General features: G+C 28.2%; 3 protein-coding genes across 3 annotated transcripts in view; 1 reads left to right on the top strand and 2 right to left on the bottom strand.

Moving 5' to 3' along the window:
* Oseg5 (intraflagellar transport protein Oseg5) overlaps positions 1-23,750 on the top strand; it is a 222,062-nt gene that overhangs the window by 143,795 nt on the left and 54,517 nt on the right. Inside the window, exons 9-10 of the mRNA XM_085488710.1 lie at positions 1,256-1,456; positions 7,171-7,321. Of these exons, the coding sequence (XP_085344836.1) occupies positions 1,256-1,456; positions 7,171-7,321 (352 nt within the window). The remainder of the gene's footprint in view (positions 1-1,255; positions 1,457-7,170; positions 7,322-23,750) is intronic.
* LOC114937701 (uncharacterized) lies at positions 10,869-14,981 on the bottom strand. Its single transcript, XM_085488715.1, is given in 12 exon segments — positions 10,869-11,140; positions 11,730-11,791; positions 11,793-11,884; positions 12,036-12,226; positions 12,296-12,388; positions 12,523-12,597; positions 12,685-12,924; positions 13,291-13,374; positions 13,555-13,653; positions 13,769-13,951; positions 14,028-14,213; positions 14,596-14,981. Coding segments are annotated over 11 exon segments (1,434 nt in total). The 5' UTR covers positions 14,212-14,213; positions 14,596-14,981; the 3' UTR covers positions 10,869-11,009.
* On the bottom strand, positions 14,315-17,998 carry LOC146720356 (uncharacterized). Its single transcript, XM_085488708.1, has 2 exons — positions 16,154-17,998; positions 14,315-14,323 (listed from the first exon to the last, which is right to left on the bottom strand). The coding sequence occupies exons 1-2, from the start codon at positions 17,408-17,410 to the stop codon at positions 14,315-14,317; spliced, it is 1,266 nt and encodes a 421-aa protein (XP_085344834.1). The 5' UTR covers positions 17,411-17,998.

Below are 23,750 nucleotides of genomic sequence, written 5' to 3' on the forward strand. Positions count from 1 at the left end.
TTTATCTCACGTCAAACGTATCGGCTAGCCATTCTCCTTTGTGGCGTCCCTTAACGTATACGGTACACTGCATTTCATCATGTTGAATCATAGCTGTTTCAATCAATCGTTTTACCATGTTGTACTCAACGATTCCGTTCTTCCAATGCAGTCCATGATAACTCGCATCAACCACGAAGCATGAAATTTTTCGGATTTCGTAAGGAGATGTCATGGTCCAGAACTTTAAAAAATGTAGCGTGCAAAAACAGTTCTTCTTCTTAGCACCGCCGCCTGCTTTACGATAAATCTCCCAAAAACGATAAATTCTTCCAGATCTACAAACGTTCATACAGACATAACTCTTACATGCGCCCACACATACCCCCCTCTCCCCCTTCCACCCCTCCCTCCCCTCTCTCTATTTCTCTTTTCTCCTTCGTCTACCTCTCTTCTTCTTCCTCTTCCCTTTTTCTAATTCTCTCTCGGACCTACTGCGTCAATACTTATAAGCGTTATTATTCTGGTATTATTAGTTCAGTTGTGTTTATTATTGTAACTGTTAAACTATATGAAGGTTTGACGATCGAAAATGTTAACCGATATGTTGCTATTTGTTTTGGTTGTTAAATTGCTGGTAATTTCTCTGTCCTTCTTGATCGTTTATTGAGGTCCGATAATGCGGTCAATAGCAAATCCTACTGACCTAAGTCGTATGGACATAGGTTTGATTTCTTTTTGAGCTAGATGATAGCATTTGTATGAGTAATTCTATTAAAAAGTAGACTCATAAGTGTCGTCATATCAAAAGTGTTCTTTGTGTAACAGCATAAGACATGACATGAGTATTGTAATTACCACGAGCTTACATTCCTTGCGTACATGAAATATCGCCACTTGGCAAAAAAGACATTTTGAAATTTACGCGTGAAAGAAGTCATATAAAATGCTTGCAAAAGTATTTTTGGGAACATAAGTAAATTTTAAAAAGTCTGCTCAGCATACTGCTTGTTTATAAACGCCCAATAGGCCCAATAGGGCGTTTGTAAACAAGCAGTATTATTAATAAATGGTCAAGTAGGTAGGTTCACATACACATACGCGCGTATTAAATACAAGATATTACAAAATAATATTGCAAAATGTTAAACAAAATAAAAAAATATATTACAAAATGTTCAAGAACTTTTGTCTTCTACATTATATTGGAAATATTTAAAAATAAAAATGTTTAAATGTCATAAGGTTTCTACTTATTTTTCTACTTATTTTTCAGTGCTTCATATCTTAGAAATATCTTACAACAAGCCGATAGTAGAGAGAGAAAGTCAATCATATTCGCATATGCACAATGTAATGCAAGTGGCATTAAGTTACATTAGCATAAAGGATCGACAATTAGCATTAATAGATGTCAACAAAGATCTATTTTTAATTGCGATAAGAACTACAGGTTTTGGAAGAATTTGCAAAATAGGTGAGAATTATGTATATATTATATATTACAAGATGCGGTTTTGTAATTATATTGATAAAGACCTAGTAAGGTCGAAACGTCTACATTTATATTATAAATAAATAATTTTTAATTATCCTTACATCTAAATTATTTTTGCTCGTTTATTTGGCCTACTATTTATGTTTTATTAATTTTAAATTTTACATGAGCGTTAACTTGTATTTTTATTGATATTACAAGATGTTTAAAAATTTAGAATGTTACAAGATATTCAAAAACTTTTGTCTCCTATATTATTTTAAAAATATTATTTAAAAATGAGAATTTTTAAACTTTAAAATGTTAAAATTTCCACTTATTTTTTAGTAGGAGAGGGGGAGAGGAAGGGAGGAGAAGAGGGTGGAAAGGAGAGGTAGAGAGGGAGAGGGAGGGAGAGAAGGTTTCATTTTAGTTTCTCCAAGCAAATATTTCTAAAAGTAAAAGTAAATTACAAAAAAGGTTTAGAATAGAAGTTTTAGGATTTCGAGGGTAAAAATTTTGAGGGTAAAGCACTATTGATTTTTTCTTAAAAGATAATTTTCAAGTTTATTTAAAGATAATTTAGATTTTTTAAACTGAAACAACCTTATTTTTAATTTTAAGTAATTTCTTTCAATATTCTCTATAAAAATTATAAGGGTAAGATGGTCATAAAGAGAATAGTTAACGAGATATTTTATATTGTAATTTAATATAATCTTACATAAAATATGGAATATATATTTTATAAAATGTTCATTTTCTGATGATCTTAATACTTATATGCACAAAATAATGACAAGAAATTAATATAAAGAAAACAAATAGTTGTTTTTAAAAAATGTAAAAATATAAAAAATGTATGTAATTTGCAACTGTCAGCTTTATACTTTTTCTTAAAAACAACTATATATTTTCTTTACACCTTCTTTAATTTCTCATTATTTTATGCAAAAAAATATTAAAGTAAAATAATCTGAAATAAACAGTTTACGAAATATTTTATAGTTTAAAATAATATCACATTAATGTATAAAATATTTCGTAAACTATTCACTTTTTCTCCATTTTACTCTTGTAACTTTTATAGTAAAAATTATGAGGGATCAATATATACAAAAAATTGAGATAGTCCCATTTGGAAAATGTTCTTCAAATGACTTTGAAAATCGCTCTTTAGGAAAAAATTAGTAGCGCCAACTTTTTCCCCCTTAAAATACAATTTCTATTTAAAAATTTTTTATATTTGCTTAATTTCAGAAATATTTGCCTAAGGAAATTAAAATCTTTTCATATTAAAGGTTTCTCATAAAAGTTGCTCAAATTAAATGATTATCTTTCTCTTCTACGATCTCAGAAAGAGGCTTACAATTAATGATCATTTATCTGATTGTATGTGTCTGTAGCTTTATTTTGACACAATTCAGAATCAAATTTGCGCAGATCAAAATAAGTCGTCTGATGACGAAAAAATGTGTCTATCTTATTAAGTACTTTGTTTTTTTAGACAAAAAGTGTAATGAATATAGAGCAATTTATACCAAATATAGAATGCATAAAGGAGGAGGCAAGATGGCGGCGAGTGAAAAGACGGAGGTTTTGTGTGCTCCGATTTTAAAGTAGTTTTGAGAGATAAGAGTGGAGGAAAACAGACTGTATTGTGGTAGAGAGTAAAGGGTGGAGGTAGGAGTGAAGGGAAAGAGGAGAGAATGGAAAAAAGAAAGAAAAGCTGGAATAAGAAAGATGAAAGGAGGAGCACAGAAAACGGGATGGAAGCAATGGAGCAGTTGACACATGGTGGAGAAGAAGCAGCGATAAAAGATAGGAAGAAAGAAGAAAGAAGGTAAAGGAAGAAGAAATGAGATGGAGGTCGAGGAATAAAAGGAAAAGAAGGGAAGAGAAGAGAGAAGATAAGAAAAATGGTAAAGGAGGATGAGAATCGGAGAAACAGAGATATGGAAAATTATAGAATAGTTGACACGTGGTAAGCACGGAGGAGGCGCACAGCAAAGGAATGAAGAAGCGAGAAGGAGAAAAGAAGAGAGGAGGCTGAAGAAGAAAAAAGGGGAATTGTTGGAATTGTGATAAAAGGGTAAAGTGTGATAAAGAAGAAGATTCTGGAAAAAAGGCAAAGGGGAGGACGAGGAGAGAGGAAGAAGGGGAAGTGCGGTGTAGGTAGAGGATCGGTAAAGTACATAAAACGGAAGCGGAGATAAGGAAGGTGGAATGGAGGTAGCGGTAGACAAACGAGCGAGGGAGCCACAGGTACCGCAAGGCGAGGAAAAGGCACGTGGTGAAAGAAGAAAAGGCGCACGCAGAAAAAGGATATACGCATTAGGCAGTGGAAAAGACAAGTGAGAGAAGGTGCGCAGTGAACAGTGGTAGTAAAAAGGTAAGATCGGCAAGGAAAAGGGAATAGAGTTTGAGAGGTGATAAGAAGAGTAAAGGAGACAGCAGAAAAGAGGGAGTGAGGGGGGAGAGAGAGGGGGGAGAGAGAGAGACGAGGAGAAGGAAGAAAGGTATGAGATACGAAGTAGAAAGGAGAGGAGTGATAAGGTGTGTAAAGTGAAGAACAGAGGCAAAGAGAAATGGAGGAAAAGGTATACAAAGTGGTATAACAAGAGGAGGCAGGATACGAGGGTGCAGCGCAAGGAGGGCGAGATAGAGTGAAGAAAAGGTGAAAGGTATAGCGGCAACGAAAAGTGGAGGAGGCGGTGTAAGAAGAAAGATAAAATGCAAGGTATGTAGCGTAAGGAGGAGGAAAGAGAACTATTGGTTACAAGGAAGAGAAGATAGTACAAAGGAAGGGTGAAGGAGAGTGACAGCAAGGAGAAAGAGAAGGGAGAGTGTAAAAGGTGGTGTAAAAAGAAGAGGCAGGATACAAGATATGCAGAGTAAGCAAAGTAAGGATGTGAAGATAGCGTGAGAAAAAGGTGAAGAAGGATAGAGGCAAGGAGAGGGAAAGAGTGAGTGTACGAGGGTGTGTGAGAAGGAGACAGGATACAAGGTGCGCAGCATAAGGAGGGGAGAGGAAAGGTTGGTGATAGTGAAAATGGAGAATGAAAGGGACAAGAAGGAGTTATTAAAAAAGAAAAGATGATATGAAGAAGATGGGAAATAGGGGTAAATGGGGAAATTTGACGAAAGAAGAAAGGAGGATTAGGTGGAGGAAGACAGAGAGAGCAAGGGTAGAAAGAGGAAAGAAAAGAAGGTGGTAGTTAGTGGGAGTATGTGGGTGGAAGGAAGAGAATGGATTTGAAATGAGGAGAGAGAGGCTAGTGAAGAAGAGAGAGAGAGAGGGGGGGGGGAAGTGAAAAAGAAATAGGAGAAGGGTAGGAGAGAGAGGAGGACGGGAAATAGTACAGTTTTGGTGAAGAAGAAAGAAGAGAAAAGGGAAAAAGAAAAGGAGTGGGAAAGGGAAGAGATGAGGGGGGTAGGATGTTTAGAAAAAATTGTAAAGTTGCAAAATGGCCAGGAGAGAAGGAAGGAGGAAAGGATTTATGCATGTATATAAGGGAATGAGTATGGAGGGAAGGATAAGGAGAGAGAAGAAAGGATAAAGTTTAGGAATTAGGGGAGGCAGGAGAGTAGGATAAGGCATTCGTTTTTTGTTTTTTGATTTCTGTTGAAGAAAAAAGGAAAGATGGAGAGCGGAAGAGAGGTATTGACGAGGAGACAACAGCTGAGAAATATTCATCTCGATATCTACGAAAAAGATAGAGGAGGAGAAAAAGGAGAAGGCAGAGGAGAAGGAAGAAGAGAGGAGACCAAAAGTTGTCAGACAGAGATAGGAGGGATAGTTGGATACGGACTGGAAATATGTATATAATGTAAATTGTAATAATTTATTGTATGAAATGGATAGAGAGAAGGAGATTGTAAGGGGTTTGGCGAACTTTGTAAATTGCCCCGGCAACTTCAAGGGGAATCCGGAATAAACTATCTATCTATCTATCTATATCTAAAATGCATAAAGTTTCAAACAAAAACACTAAAAAAATTAGAAAATTTAAAATTAATTGAGTAAGGCTCTTTTATGATAATAATATTTAAAAGGAACAGATTAAATAAGAGCCAGGCGCGATTGGCGGTGTAAAAAATAAGAATCTTGATTGTGGTATTCGATCCTTTATTTGTTTCGGTCATCTATATTGGACTATCTTCAACAATTGACAAATTTTGATCGCCCCGCTTTGCTTGTTTCACATATCGTCTGAATGCCTGTTCCTATTTCAGTTATTTTTAGAAAATTTATTTACTTTTAACAGTGCTTTATTTTTCTAAATCAATTTTAATTTATTTTTAATCTATTAAAATAACTTTATATGCATTTTTTGCAAAATAATCGATAATTTTATGCACTATTCAGGACCGTATTGCAAAAATTTTTATAAAAATGATTAGTGGTATAAGAAATAATTGTTTATTAAAAATTTTATATAAAAGCCATTTAAAAAATGATTTTATTCAAACCTAACTTAACAATATATATACTTCAAAAACATGTATGTTTAGTATGTCTGATTTTTACTACTTTTTTATAAAAATCAAATAAAATTAAATTTTTTATTGTACAGAATAGTATTCCTAATAAAACTATGGACTGTATTTTTCTATTAAATATTATTTTATTTTTCCTGATACTCGTATGTGTTACGGAATAAGATCAAATTAGTTTGAGCAACTTCCTATGGCATACCTGTATATGTATGCATACGTGCGTGCGTGCGTGCGTAGAAATATGTTATTTCTAATTGGATATGATTATTAATAATAATTTATTTATTATAAATATATTAAATTATAATTATATATTAAATATATAATTATAAATATAATATCAATTAAGATTATAATAATTTAGTATATATATTTTATAAATTAAACTTCGGCTCGTATACAATTAAAATATGTGATATAATAAAAGGCCAACTTAACGAGCTTATATGATATTAATTGAAAATTTTTTTTATTAATTTACGTCATAATATACAAAAGTTAAGATAAACGTTTCGACTGTACGACAGTCTTTTTCAATATCATGCTAATATGTCAAAAAATTAATTTAGTCATATCGACCTTATTATAAATACAACATTTATGAGATTATCATATGACGAACGCAGTACAAAATTCATGTTTGTTGGCTTGAGTTAGAGCGTCAGATTTATGTATATCATGCTGTTATATTATGTAACGACATTTTTTGTCACGAACATAACACTTTTTTTAAACAATTATTTCTTTTTACTTAACATAATCACAATGTGTACTTTTTTAAAAAACAAATCTATATCTGTTTGTTTTTTAAAAAAGTACACATTGTGATTATGTTAAGTAAAAAGAAATAATTTTTTAAAAAAAGTGTTATGTTCGTGACAAAAAATGTCGTTACATAATATAACAGCATGGCATACATAAATCTGACGCTCTAACTCAAGCCAACAAACATGAATTTTGTACTGCGTTCGTCATATGATAATCTCATAAATGTTGTATTTATAATAAGGTCGATATGACTAAATTAATTTTTTGACATATTAGCATGATATTGAAAAAGACTGTCGTACAGTCGAAACGTTTATCTTAACTTTTGTATATTATGACGTAAATCAATAAAAAAATTTTTCAATTAATATCATATAAGCTCGTTAAGTTGGCCTTTTATTATATCACATATTATAATAATTTATTTTCTTAAATATACATTTCAGCTGCAATGGCACAAAATATTGCATGGGCAACTGATGCAAATGTTTTAGCTGCAATGTTAGATACTAATTTGTCAGTATGGTTATGTCCAAATTGTGTTCATTATAGTGATCGCAAAGTAATACGACGAACCAGAATTGATAAGGAAAACAGGTATTGTTTATAAATTAAATAATATATTACTTTTTCGTAGTATTCGTGTAACAAATTGATGATTATTATGCTACGTATACACCTGGGCATCTTTGTTTCTAGATCGAGTCTAAATCAAATATATAACAATGTGTACAGCGTTTCAAGCGCTGTATACACGTCGACACTTAGTGTATATATATATATATATATATATATATATATATTCAATTTAGCTTTGATCTAGGTACAAAAGTATCGAAGTGTATACGTAGCATTAGAATAATTTTTACATTAATTTTGTACACAATTTACATATACATATGCATACATAACAAGAATATACATAATAAGAAAACCCAGAGTCAGTAAATGTTTCTTTAAGGACAAAGTTGACTTCTTTAATAATTTTAAAACAGTTTTGTTTTGGAGAAAATAACAGAAAAAATCATTATATATTATACATATTTATATAATAATTTATATAATTAATTTTTTCATATTTTTTATAATTCTATAATTTTATAATTGGAAATGTTTTTGTAGTTAAGTTTTAAATCAAAATTATATTAAAATAACATTATTTTTAAATAATTTGAAAACAGTTATGTTACTCGTATTTGTTGTTCTCTTAAAGTTAATTTGCTAATGAAATCTTCTATTTTAATGATATTTAGAACAAAGATGAGTTTTAAGTAGTTATTATATATAATAAAAAATTCATAGCGAAAAAAATATCATAGTTTAAACACTATTATTTTGAGAAAGTAACTTAGTTTTTAATTTAACAATTAAAACATAAAAAGTATAAAAAGTGTTCCCAAAGATTGATAAACTGTGATTATGAAAGACATAAAAATAAACTAATTTTGTCAATAAATCCGTGTAAAGTAATCATTTCGACAGTAGAATGATTTTTGAAGTAAAATATATTTTCTTTTCTTTCATTACATCTAGCTTTCAAATAAGATACATATCGACCAGTTTTTTATAAGAAAACTTATTCATTTTGAAAATAAACTTTGACTAAATAATAATGAATACTGAATGTGATGTTGAATGAATTACCCATTGCGAATCCATGTAGAATCTTATGAAAAATTAATCATTGCAAACCTATGTAGAATTCTATGAAAAATTAATAATTGTAAACCCATGTAGAATTCTATGCAGAATAAACCATTGCAAACCCATGTAGAATTGTATGAAAAATTATCTATTGTAAATTCATATAGAATCTTACTACAAAAGTAATGATATAAAAAAAATTGCACCAAGTTAAAGTAGTAAACTTGTACCAGTGAAAAATTGCAAACATATATAGAGTCATATACACTAGTAAATTAATATAAAATTTTAAAAAATAAAATTTTAGTTAAAAAATTTAGCGCGCTGTTAAATAATATCCTAATGATATTAAAATTAAATTATTTGTTACTTTAAAATTTATTGCAGTTAAAATATATTTTGTAATTACATTAAGTTATGTGGATTAAATTAAGTTTTGTAATTAAATTAACTTTAAGGTGCATTATAATTTTGAAACTTAGCAGCGCGCCCAGTTTTTTTAACTAAAATTTTATTTTTTTTAATTTTATATTAATTTACTATTATATTAATGTTAAGAATGATTTATAATAAATTTGAGATTTGTTTATTACTCCTAACAGTCGCTCGTAAGTTGGTCTTTCATTAATTTTACTTTTTATTGCGTGATATAATACGAGCCTTCTTAATTTTTTGTTTCTATTATATTAATTTACTAGTTCATTATACGACTCTATATATGTTTGCATTTTTCTAGTGGTACAAGTTTCTATTTTAACTTGGCGGAATTGTTGATGTTTTTTTATCATTACTTTTGTAGTTAAATTCTATATGGATTTACAATGGATAATTTTTCATACAATTCTACATGGGTTTGCAATGGTTTATTCTGCATAGAATTTTACATGGGTTTACAATAATTAACTTTTTATAGAATTCTACATGGATTTGCAATGATTAATTTTTTATAGAATTCTACATGGGTTTGCAATGGGTAATTTTTTGTTACTGGCATGCCGTTAACTGGGCGTCTTTTTTTACCTTTTTTTTTAAAGGTTTTTTTTTAAGTTTTTAGAGATTATATCATTCATTTTTATATATAATCAAACTAATCATTATTTGAAAAACAATGCCCTGAATATTTACTTTTGTTAGCAATATATAAAGTTTTAAATATAGATATAAATATATATATATATATATATATATATATTAAGGTAGTAGATATTAAACTGACTACACTGGCTGTCTATTAGATTTGTTAAACTATATTTATTGACGTTTCGACCATACGGGCTGTGGTCCTTTTCAAAATTACAATAGAATCATTCTAGAAATTAATGTACATGCAATCAGAATCAACATTTAAATTGAAAACGTGAAATGTAACAAATGAGACTTACAATGAGTTACTGCATATCGTTATTGACATTTAAAAGTACGCTCCGGTGAGACTTCCCATACAGCAAAATGTTAACAAAAAGAACTCTTAATGTTCTCTCATTCACGTTTTGGACATCCAAAAATTTCTTTAAAAAGATAACTTAATGATATCAGAAAGAGCTCTTATGCGCCACATTGAGAGGGAAAACAGACTTCTTCCGATAGTTATCAAACAGATAACTTTTTTGAGATATCTTATATTAGATATCAAAAAGATATCTTATATTAGATATTAAAAAGATAACTAAAATTAGATATTAAAAAGATATCTAAAATTAGATGTCAAAAAGATATCTAAAGTAGATGTCAAAAAGATATCTAAAATTAGATATCTTTAATTAGATATCTAAAATTAGATATCTTTAAGAGTTCACGTTTATGATGTTAATAAGACATCTATTCGAAGATGTTCAAAACACTAAAAAAATGCAAACTTTTTGGTGAGATATTTAGTGAGCTCCTCAAAGAGAGGTTTTGATAATGAAGGACAGAGATCCTTATATTCATATTGTCGTTCATATATCCTTCCCTTATTTGGAAAGCTTGCTAAATATCTCACCAGAAGCTTCTTTTGAATTGTCATCTGCTTACATAAAATTATATTATTAAATGGCTTTTTAAAAGTGACACTGAAATTTGTTTAATAGCCATTAAATGCGATAACTCTATGCGCTAGAATTAAATTCAATCGATTTTTAGAGACTTTAGTATTTAAAACAAACCATTTTATATTAGAGATATATTAAACTAATTTCAGTATCATATTTTTCAATGATGGCTACTTTGAAATAATAAATAAATCATTGGATTATTTATTATATTATTATTTATATTATTTTGATATTTTTTAAATATAAATAATATTAAAATATTAATTAACAATATATTATATAATGTTTATATAATAATAATTATTTTTAAAAAAAACATTAATAATCATTTAAAGAAAAATAAAATATTTTTGTTTTCACATAACTGGAAATTTGTGTTTGAATTGAAAATCACTAATAATAATTAACAATATATTATATAATGTTCATACAATAATAATTATTTAAAAAACATTAGTAATTATTTAAAAAAAATAAAATATTTTTGTTTTCACGTAACTAAAATGTGTTTGAAGTGAAAATTACTAATAGTAATCATTTAAAAAAACATTTTTGTTTTTACATATAATTATAAAATGTATGTAAAGTAAAATTAGATTTACGAAAAATTATTTTAAATTATTTTTATTTTTTTTTGTTCCTTCTTTAGGAAGACGATCGCCAGCATGTTGTAACCATGATTTAATAACGGCTTGTATTTTATCAATCGTAGAATCAGTTCGACAATTAATTATGGTTTCTGAAATAAGAAAATTAAATTATAAGTACAACACACATATATTTTAGAATATATAAAGCACTCGATTATCATATTCTGAACCTTTCCAAATTATACTAATAAACATTTAAACAAAAATTTTGTATATAACAGCAATGCCAGTATTTATAAAGTTTGTATTAAAAATTGTGAGAAAATTCTATTATCAAATCATATTTTAGTCATACTGTCATCATAATTAAGTATTATGATGTATAATTGATAATAAATGAACATGCTAAAATTAAGTTTCCTTATTGACTGATTTAATATTGAATATATTCTTACGGTCTAAAAATGTATTTGTCGTTATAAACAATTATTTAAAGTGATGTATAGTAAAAATTTAACTTTATATACAGTAAACTATTATCAAATGTATATAAAAAAAGGAAATTTAAAATAGTATTATTAATGATTATAGAAATAGTATAGATAAAATATGTTAATCAAAAATAAGACATTTCGTTTTCATAAAAAATTAATAAGATATAAATATCCAAGCGATTTGTCTTAAAACATACTCTCTAAAAGAAAATGATAAATAAATAGTACAAAAAAAGATAGATACCAATTATCAAATCAATAAACTTCATTTCTTTTACGCTTATCGTATTCTTTTGTCCTGTCCATTTTATATGCCATTTGATCAATCAAGGTTGCAGTTAAAGCATTTCGTACATGCTTTTCAAACGTTGTACCACCAATGTTTTTAATCATTTTTTTCTGTAAAATGCAATAATATTTTGATTAAGAATATGTAATAACATTTTTGATGCCAAAATTAATTAGAAATAAATTAACAAGACATAGTTTAATTAGAGTACACACACACTAAAATTAAATAAATGTTGAAATACAATAACAAAACACTTACATATTGTGAACGAGCTACAGCATCTTCCTTCAGCAATATTTCAATATCGTTTAATTCCTTTTCTGTCGTAATAGGCAAGTTTAAGGTCAGATTATTGGTATCATTGCGAGGCCCTTCACTTATATCCAATACAAGAAGATAAATAGAATTTATTGCTTTTTTAATTGCTTGAATATCTGTACGACATGGTGCTATAAAAAAATCAGATATAATAAGACAATTTAATTATTGAACAGACAAAAATTTGTAATTGTATTTACTGCAACATAAGTCATGATGTTCATGTGTATGTTGTTTGTTTCGTCCTTCAACATTGGTTTGTGGATGTGCATAATTTTTATCGAGCCTAATATCTGAAATTTGTTTTGATATATTAACTGTTAGAGGTACGACAATTCTATCAAAATAACAGAATAATTTATAAGTCATATATATGTAATTCACATTACATCATATTATTAATATTTATTGAATGTATGAAGCTTACTGGTTTCAACGATACTACGAATAATTGGTTTCTCTTTTAATTGATATATTTTCTTGTTATCCAATTGAGATGAATCTACAAAGAAAATTATTGTGTTAAAAAATATTTAAAAAATTAATATTATTATAAATTTATTCCAAATTTCTGTATTTTTTAACTTACCAAATTCATTTTGTCGCGTCGATGTTTGATTTGTATTATTTACATCATCTTTTACTTCAAACATATCTTGTGTTTCATTATTATATTCTTTAACATTATTGTTTATTGGCTCATTCTCAAATTCTTTTAATATTAGAAATGAATCCTGAGAAAAGAGATCTCCATATTCCAGAGGTAGACTTTCAGGAACTGTTATCAAATTGTTGTTTTCTTCACTATTATTAAAACTGTTTGATACACCTATGAAAAATTTAATTAAGTGCATTTTTTCAAAATTTAAATATTTAAATTTTATCGAACAAACAAATATAAATTTAAATCCTGCGCACAATAAAAAAATATTAGAAATAAATATTTATTGTTAAAAATAGTAATTATTTTAAAATTATAAAATCTTACAAATAAAGGACTCTAATATACAAATACAAATTCGGGTAAAGAATTCTTAATAAAAGTATAGGAGCCCTTTATACCCGAATTTATATTTGTATATCAGTCTATTATTTTAAAAATTTTATTATTTTAAAATAATTCCTATTTTTAATATTTAATATTCCTAATATTTTCTCTATTATAAACAGGGACTTCAAAATTTTATCATCGCACCTGCTGCAACTTCGCTTATGATTTCCTTTTTCTTATTTTTTGGAATATATTGGATTGGAGGTTTTTGAAAATTCTTTTGAACATCTATAAGAAAATATGTGAATATATTAAATAACAAACATTATTATTAAATATATAATATATATATATATATATATATTATATGTTGATTTCGAGAACCGATTAATATTCTAAATATTATTATTATTAAAGTATAATTAGTTAGTGAATATTTTTAATGATTTACTATATGAGAGTTTAGACCTTTTTCTGAATCTTCATCAGATTCTTTATCTTCATCTTCGTCTTGATGAGGAAAACTATTACTTTTTATAGATTTTAGAAGTTTTTCATTTTTAACATCTATAAAAAATATTATAAAATAGTATTAATTAAAATGTAAATATTTAGAAGAGAAAAATATTAAAAAATACAATTTTTATTAATTTATAAATTTAAAATGAATTTAAATGCTTACATGATTTCTGATTTTCTTCGTCAGAAGAATAAAGACGGCGCGGTTTATTGATCGCACGTTTTACAGAAAGTGGCTTATTATTGTTAGTTACTTTAACTGTTGCAAGTGCTTGCAATGCATCTTCATCATTAGTCGAAATATCAACAGCTTGGATTTCAATATCTCTGGCTTCATTATATGTAGCTTCAAAATAATATAAAGAATACAATAAAAATATTTGAATATAAAATAATTGATATTAAATTAACATTAAACTTACCAAATGGTCCTATAAATCTAGTATAATGAATCGTATCCCAATCTTCTTTTGGTAATATTGCTTTAATGCATAAATGAGTCGGATTTTTAGGTTTGGGTGGCCATTTGAAAGTTTTGGATTCCATAAATAACCAACAACTTGGTATCGTAGCACTCCATTCTTTCCAAAATACAACAAAATACATTTCTGAAATTAAAAATGTTTCACTTTGAAAAAAATAATCTTGATTTATTCTAAAGTAAATTTATTAATAATATCGCAATATATGTATATATAATTTTTTATCATCATGTTAACTGTTGTAAATAATAATTTAATCATATTAAATAAAAATAATTTCTATAAATATTAATCAAGCAGTGTTGAAGATATAGTTAGAATTTTTTACTTATAAATAAAATATTTAATAAATTGAAATTATATAATTAGAATGATTTTTAGAAAGTAATATATATAGCACTTAATTTTTGGAAGAAAACATATCTGAATAAATTACAATAATATGATTTTGAGAAAAAAACTTTTTATGTGTTAAGTATAATCTCAAATAAAAGTCTATTAAACTTACCTATATTACACACTTAACGTTTAATACCGATTTGAGGAAAAATTATGTTGCAACTCGTTACAGCTCGTAGAAGCACATACATAAAAAATTATAAAAAATCCGGCTCTCTTTCCAATTTTGATAGCGATTATATGTTTGATGGTATACTCCGTATACACTCCGTCTAAACCGCAATTATGCGCAGATCTTCACGATATTATTTAATCACTAATATATTTAATCACTAATATATATATATATATATATATATATATATATATATTATATATATACATATATATATGAAACACAGTTTGAAACCTTCAGCGATCGATACACACATAAATAGTTAAATACTTATATAAATATATTTATGATAATGTTATCATTTCTCTAAATATAATTTTTAATATTACTTTTTATATTTATATAAATTACATGTAATAGCTTTGTTATCATTTTAAAATCAATTTTTATTTTACAAAGACGAATTATATAATATAAACATAATATAAATTAGAAGTACTTTTATATGTTTGAGTAATTTTTTTACACGCATGAAATGGAATATGATTAATAAGAAAATAATCTTTTTGATTAGTTGTTAAAATATAAAGTATGTTTATAAATAAAGTTTATATCGATATATATGACAAAATAAAATCAGTAAAAGTATAATAGCTTTAAATTATTAATTATATTATTTTCTATATTATGAATTGGAAATAAAATAATCGTTTTAATTATATGAATGTAGCAAAGGCAAGAAACAATATGATTTCTTATATGGGATACATACAGCTTTTCTGGTAACATTATTTGCATCAAAATTTGTTGAATGAGACCATTGATTCCCGATTACAATATCAAACTCCTTAGAATCAATAGGATAATTTGGAAATCCTATAGGATTTATCAATGATTCTCCAATTAAAATAGGATTGTCATTATTTAAACAAATATTTTTAACGCGTACAATAGTGTCATCTTGCAAATAACAAAACTGATCCGCTTTATTTATTGTTGATAGTGTAAATTTATTGTAATGTATAGTATTATATGAAGCAATACCAAGTTCCTCGGATTTTTTATTATTTTTACACATCACTTTAGGTTTCTCGAAAAAAATAATCTTTTTTTTTAAATTACATGCAACATGTTCTACAATTCGATTGTGTAGCTGTTGTAAAGGTTTTTCTGCTTTTTTAAGTTTTTTTTTAATATTATATAAATAACTCTCAAATGAAAAAGCACTGAATGAATCGAGATGACCAAATTTTAAAACATCATCGGCTAAATGAATTAAATTGTGGGTATTATATATCAAAAAATTAGTACCAAACAATTCAATACATTTTTCCACAAAATAATTCAATAAATCTTTCGCATATTTATTATTTCTTTTGCAATCTGTTTCGTGACAAAGAATCCTGATTGCACAATGTAATGAAATAAAATGGATCAAATATTTCTTTGGTAAATAATTTTGTAGAGCAACTGGACCTACATACAATAAAAATAATCTTAATTCAGTCGTTTTCCATCGATCCAAATTTTCTAATTCACGAGTTTTTCTTACAAATTCAGATGGAATCCATTTGGCTATTGTTTTTAAATTTGCAGATATTTCTTTGATCATTTTAGCAGAAAACTTTTGTTTATGAGAGCCATGTGTAAAAGTTTGTAAGATTTTTTTTACAACTCCGAGGCAAATCAGATGCATGTAATCAAGTGGGAATTGCGAAACCATCCCTAAACCTGTTTCTTCAAACGGTGATGTTCCAAAATGATGCTCTTCATCAATACGTTGGATAAAGTTTTCATCTATTCTTAAAGCCGCATTTGAATTCAAAAATAACATACAATGATTATTATAATTTCCCTCTTCTCTACATTTTCCACATCCAAAGTAACCATTGTGACTTTTTGTGCATGTAACAAAAGACCGTGCTGGACTGTCACAAATTACAGCTCTAATTGTAATTGTGAATTTTTGGTTGCAATAATAAAATCCACTCTGATGTAAAACGTTATATTCATCAATAAATTCTCTCAGAAATGTATTACAGGAATTAGGTTTCTCATTTCCATGATAAGCTCCAATTACAAATGGCTCAGCAATTTTTGGATACATTTCTCCCAGAATGGGATAAAGTTGACTTTTTGAACTTTTGGCTATTGGCAACCCATCAATATTTATATTTATCTGAATATTAGTAGATATTCTGTCGATATCAATAATTTTCAATTGATCAAGCAAGGCATTTTTTAAACCATAGTGAAAATATTCACCTGGTGGTACACTACGAATTATTGTTGATTTTGGGGTTCCAAGTAAAGTTCGTGGATCTAAAGGCAAATTGCGTAATTCATCTAATTCTACATTTTTTAATATTTTTAGAAGAGCGCCGGTTGCTTCATGGGTTATACCATAACTACATACCCAACGTGCCATTACTTTATTAAAATTTTTAGATTTTTTATTTTCAAAAAAATTATCTGTATTAATCTGAATTTCATCTATTGATGAGTCACTTAGAAAATCATTGTAATTATTTTTAATATCTATGCAATTTATTGATTCTTCTAAGACATGATTGATAGATTTTTTATCATCTTCCAACCAGTCATAAAGAGAAGAAGAAGAAGTAGAAGATTTATCATCTTGAAATTCGAAATTATTTATTGTTTCTCCTATTGTTTTGCCACATTTTATATTTTTGCATGTTATTAATACTGAATTATTTTCATTATTGTCCAAAGAATTACACATTTTTTTTAGGCGTCTATTTTTTTGGCTTTTAGATAAATGTTTAAATAATTTTTGTTTTAACATTTTAAAAATTGAAGGTGACCTTCACGTGACCTTCAAACAATTATCCAAGGTCAAATAAATGCCACTATAATCTTATGTCCCCTTTGAATAAGCCATACAATATTATTTCATCCGTGAGTTAAAATGGGACACCCTGAATATATTAATTGCAGTAATATTAATATACTTATTATGATTTTTCGAAATATAATAGATAATTAGTGACCCAATGAAAAATGATACTTAATTGTACTTGTAAATTTTTCTTTAAACTTGATTAATAAGTCCAACAAATTATTTCATGCACGTACACACACCGCGTTGTTGTATTATTTTTTAAGGTTATCTACACTACTACAGTGCGCATGCGCATTTATATTACAAATTTATCACTTTCAAGATGACATTATGATGTCAATATGAAGAGATTTTAATAGACTTCCTACAAAAGATGTCTTTTAGATATCTTATGTAAGACACTTCTCAAACAAGATATCTTTTAGATCTCTTGATATGGACATCTTAATATATTTATCTAATAGATATCTTTTTTCATTCCTCAAAAAGTTACCTTTAAAAAGATATCTTAAAGAGATCTTTCTGACATATATGCTGTGTGGGTTAACTTAAGATCGGATGGTAAATTAACTGCGTTTCACTTGTGTCATCTTGCCACGACTGAGCACGCTGTACTAACGAATAAACACGCCGAAAATTATGTCAAAGGATAAAAGTTAACAATATTTACATTCTCGCTAAATTGTGATGTACCATATGGCAAATTACTAAAATAAAATATAAAAATATAAAATAATAAAAAGATAAATAAATAAATAAATAGACATATTCGGTTCGCTTATGTCATCCTGCCTTAACATACCAATAATAAACTACTAATAATAGCCCGAATATGTCTATTTATTTATTTATTTATCTTTTTATTATTTTATATTTTTATATTTTATTTTAGTAATTTGCCATATGGTACATCACAATTTAGCGAGAATGTAAATATTGTTAACTTTTAACTTTGACATAATTTTCGGCGTGTTTATTCGTTAGTACAGCGTGCTCAGTCGTGGCAAGATGACACAAGTGAAACGCAGTTAATTTACCATCCGATCTTAAGTTAAGTCTCACCGGAGCGTACTTTTAAATGTCAATATCGATGTGCAGTAACTCATTGTAAGTCTCATTTGTTACATTTCACGTTTTCAATTTAAATGTTGATTCTGATTGCATGTACATTAATTTCTAGAATGTTTCTATTGTAATTTTGAAAAGGACCACAGCCCGTATGGTCGAAACGTCAATAAATATAGTTTAACAAATCTAATAGACAGCCAGTGTAGTCAGTTTAATATCTAATACCTTAGTATTTCATTCCTGGCGAACGAAATTAAATATTTTATTGTTATATATATATATATATATATATATATAACACACACGCACACACACACACACATGTCTAATAATATAATCACATATATGTGCACCCAGTAAACACCGATATATAACTGTTACATTGCTATAATAAAATGGAATGTAACAGGTAATATAACGTGTACGTTACATGTAACATCCATGTTAGTTGTAATTTCCCACTCATAGATGTAACATTTTTAATATAACATATATTACATTGTAGTTATATTGTAATTATATACCAAATAGCACATTGATGTATTAACCCAGCAAACACGGTATATAAATATTATATACATGTAAGTATTCAAGCATGTTACATGTAACGTATATGTTAGTTGTAATTTCCCACTCATAGATGTAACATTTTTAATATAACATATATTACATTGTAGTTATATTGTCATTATATCCCAAGATAGCACTGACTTATCAATACATCAATGTGCTATTTGGTATATAATTACAATATAACTACAATGTAATATGTTATATTAAAAATGTTACATTTATGAATGGGAAATTACAACTAACATGGATGTAACATATAACGTACACGTTATATTACCTGTTACATTCCGTTTTATTATAGCAATGTAACAGTTACGAGGGTTACTATTTATATTTCGGGAATAAGAACAAAAACAAAATAGTTAAGCTGCGAATATATTTTTATTGTTTTTTAAAGTACTCGCCACGATGATCGATACACTTTTGCATACGCTTAAACCAATTTTCAAAGCATTTATTCCATTCCGAATGAGGTATCTCCAAAACATGATTTTTGAACACTTCAATAGCTTCTTCGGGCAATGAAAATCGTTGACCACGTAGTTTATTCTTCACGGATGGGAACAAAAAGAAATCATTGGGTGCCAAATCAGGGCTGTACGGCAGATGACCCATCAATTTGATGTTTTGAGTGCTTGTTTGAGCCGATGTGTAAGAGCTCGCATTGTCATGATAAAGAACAATCCGGCGTCTCTTGTTTGTTTTCCTTATTTTACCGAAGACTTCTAGCAAACAGATGATTGTGTACCACTCAGAATTTACTATTCTACGATCCTCTAGAGGCACTGTTGCAATATGACCAGTTTTTCTGAAGAAACAGGCCACCATTTTCTTTGAAGTGCTTCGTGCGCAAACAACTTTTGTTGGATTTGGTTCATCTTGGAATACCCAGTCGACTGCTGCTTACTTTCGGGCTCATACGAATATATCCATGATTCGTCACCTGTCACGATTTTATAAACGTCTTTTGAAGCATCGTGATTGTATTTCTTAAGCATTTCTTTGCACCAATCGACACGAGCCTTTTTTTGAGCGATTGTCAAATTATATGGGATCCAACGCGAAAATAACTTTCGCACAGCTAAGTGTTCATGTAAAATCGCATATATGCTGGTGGAACTAATGCTTAGGGATGCCTCAATCTTACAATAGGTTACATGACGATCTTGCTTAATTATTTCGTGCACAGCATCGATATTTTCTGGCACTACAGCCGATTTTGAACGACCTTCACGAAACTTGTCGGACAGCGAACTACGACCACGATTGAATTCACTATACCAGCGATACACAGTGGTTTTTGATAGAGCTCTATCGCCAAAAGTCAAATTAAGTTGATTGATGCACTCTTGTTGTGATAATCCACGTCGAAAGTCGTAAAAAATCATCACACAAAAATGTTCACGATTTAGTTCCATCTTTTGTCAAGACGAAACTTTCAACTAAGTATAAAATAAACAAATAGCGTCTACATGACAAAATGTTCTGAGTACGTATATCGTCAAAAATGTCAAACTTTACGATGGAACCGTCAGATGGACTCACATGACATCAGTGTTGCCAGTTCCCGAAATATACATGTAAATAGTAACCCTCGTATATATCGGTGTTTGCTGGGGATAAGTCAGTGCTATATTGGGATATAATGACAATATAACTACAATGTAATATATGTTATATTAAAAATGTTACATCTATGAGTGAGAAATTACAACTAACATATACGTTACATATAACATGCTTGATGTATATAACATTTATATACCGTGTTTGCTGGGCAGTATTGCATGTCACATATTTAGTATATCACAAACATATTCTTTCATAAATATATATTTATATGATATTTGCAACTTTTTGATATTTGTTGCTTATTATGTTACGTTATCATTTTATACTATTTCTTTTATAATAATTATCTGCAACGCTACCATCGTACTACATCTTTCATAAGTATATACCAATCATTATTATGAGTAAAGATTGCTTCCTTATTTTACATCAATAATTATCTACTCATAAAAAAAGAAATAGTAGGATGATAGTGTAGTAAGAAAGTAGTTGTTATTATTATAAAAGAAATAGTTTAATAAAATGGTAACGTAACTAGAAAGTAGTAGCAAATATCAGTATATAAATATGCATTCAAGAAAGAAACAGATAGATAAAAGGATTTACACATTTTGCAATATACTTATTTACTAAATACATGTCATATGCAATACCATATAATATATATGTGATATACTATATTTTTTCATAATAATATAATAATCTATTTTCTTGTTACGCAATCATCCTGCGTTACAAGAAAATAGATATTATTAAATAAAAAATTTAGTATATTATTAAAAAAAAAACACGTACCTGTTATGTATGTATATGTCAAGAGATCAATGTGTATACATATCTATTATTTTATTTTATATATTATAATATAATTCCGTCAATGTGTATGTATACGAATATCAAACGAAGATAGAATGATACTTTTAGCACTGTGAGCGCATTTCGGACTGCAGCTCTAACCAACATAATTTCACATTGTCAATATTATTAACACATCGTACGTAATAATCACGAAACGCTACTATAGCACACTCTTGTATCAAAAATTGGAACTGTACAAGAATCGCGCATGCGTATTGGTGACTTCCGTGTACGATGAGGACGTGGACGTTTCTTAAATAAAAATTTTTACTTTCAGACTTTGCATTAAAATATTTCCGCTTACAAAGCACATAGAGCAGAAATAAAGACACTTTTATTATATAATTCGAACCCAGTCTATCGATTAAGTCTATAAACTCGATTACTTCAGCCGTTATTGAGCATTCGAAATTTATAATAGACTCAAGTCTCCGCTTTGCGTAAAGATACACGGTGTGCCTCGCTTTTTTTATTTGGCTATGCCGCAAACTGAGTGCGAGACACTACCGTGTCTCTTGATAATGAATGCTGTAATACTGAGCTTACAAGGGAAATTAGGCAATCCGGAAATAATTCTAAAACTTTGTGTACAAGTAGAGTACTTTATCCGTAACACAAAATTATTTCAAATTAGATGAAAATAAATTCCAAAAAGCGCCAGTATATAAAATAATATCTAAAAACTCACCTTTAAAAAAAGGTAAAAAAAGGCGACCAGTTAAGGGCACGCCATTAACAAAAATTATCCATTGCAAACCCATGTAGAATCCTATCCTATTGCAAACCCATGTAGAATCCTATGAAAAATTAATCATTGCAAACCCATGTAGAATCCTAGGCAAAATTAACCATTGCAAACCCATGTAGAATCGTACCCATTGCAAACCTATGTAGAATCCTATGAAAAATTAACCATTGCAAACTCATGTAGAATCCTATGAAAAATTAACCATTGCAAACCCATGTAGAATTGTATTAAAAATTATCCATTGCAAACTTATGTAGAATCCTACATTGCAAACCCATGTACAATAGAATTGTATGAAAAATTATCGATTATAAACCCATGTACAATCGTAACAAAAGTAATGAAATAAAAAAAAAATTGCGCCAAGTGAAAGTAGAAACTTGTACCAGTGGAAAATTAAAGTTGCAGACATATATAGAGTCGTATAATGAATCAGTAAAGATTTAAATTTGCAAATGTAGAATCGTACCATAAAAAAACTTATCTTTTAAAAAAAAAGATAAACAAGATGCCAAGTCCATGCGCCATGTGAAAAAGAAATAAAAAAATTTTAGTTAAAAAAACTGGGCGCGCTGCTAAGTTTCAAAATTACAATGCACCTTAAAGTAACATAAATTAATTTAAACACAAAACATATTTTAACTGTAATGAGTTTAAAAGTAACAATTTAATTTTAATATTGTTAGAATATTATTTAGCAGCGCTCCCAGTTTTCTTAACTAAAATTTTTTTATTTCTTTTTCACATGGCGCATGGACTTGGCATCTTGTTTATCTTTTTTTTTAATAGATAAGTTTTTTTATGGTACGATTCTACATTTGCAAATTTAAATTTTTACTGATTCATTATACGACTCTATATATGTCTGCAACTTTAATTTTCCACTGGTACAAGTTTCTACTTTCACTTGGCGCAATTTTTTTTTTATTTCATTACTTTTGTTACGATTGTACATGGGTTTATAATCGATAATTTTTCATACAATTCTATTGTACATGGGTTTGCAATGTAGGATTCTACATAAGTTTGCAATGGATAATTTTTAATACAATTCTACATGAGTTTGCAATGGTTAATTTTTCATAGGATTCTACATGAGTTTGCAATGGTTAATTTTTCATAGGATTCTACATAGGTTTGCAATGGGTACGATTCTACATGGGTTTGCAATGGTTAATTTTGCCTAGGATTCTACATGGGTTTGCAATGATTAATTTTTCATAGGATTCTACATGGGTTTGCAATAGGATAGGATTCTACATGGGTTTGCAATGGATAATTTTTGTTAATGGCGTGCCCTTAACTGGTCGCCTTTTTTTACCTTTTTTTAAAGGTGAGTTTTTAGAGATTATATCATTCATTTTTGTATATTTTTATGACCGGAATAGAACAATTATTAAACATGTTTATCTAAACTTCTTTGCTTAAAATGATGTGTACAATCATATCCTAGAATCCTGATCA

This window comes from Nylanderia fulva, unplaced genomic scaffold (genome assembly GCF_048542155.1).
Source record: "Nylanderia fulva isolate GAGA-0341 unplaced genomic scaffold, ASM4854215v1 Scaffold70, whole genome shotgun sequence".
Taxonomy (NCBI): Eukaryota; Metazoa; Arthropoda; class Insecta; order Hymenoptera; family Formicidae; genus Nylanderia; species Nylanderia fulva.

Excerpts from the sequence above, each read along its gene's own strand:
- LOC146720356 (XM_085488708.1), bottom strand. The coding sequence starts at position 17,410 with ATGTTAAAACAAAAATTATTTAAACATTTATCTAAAAGCCAAAAAAAT.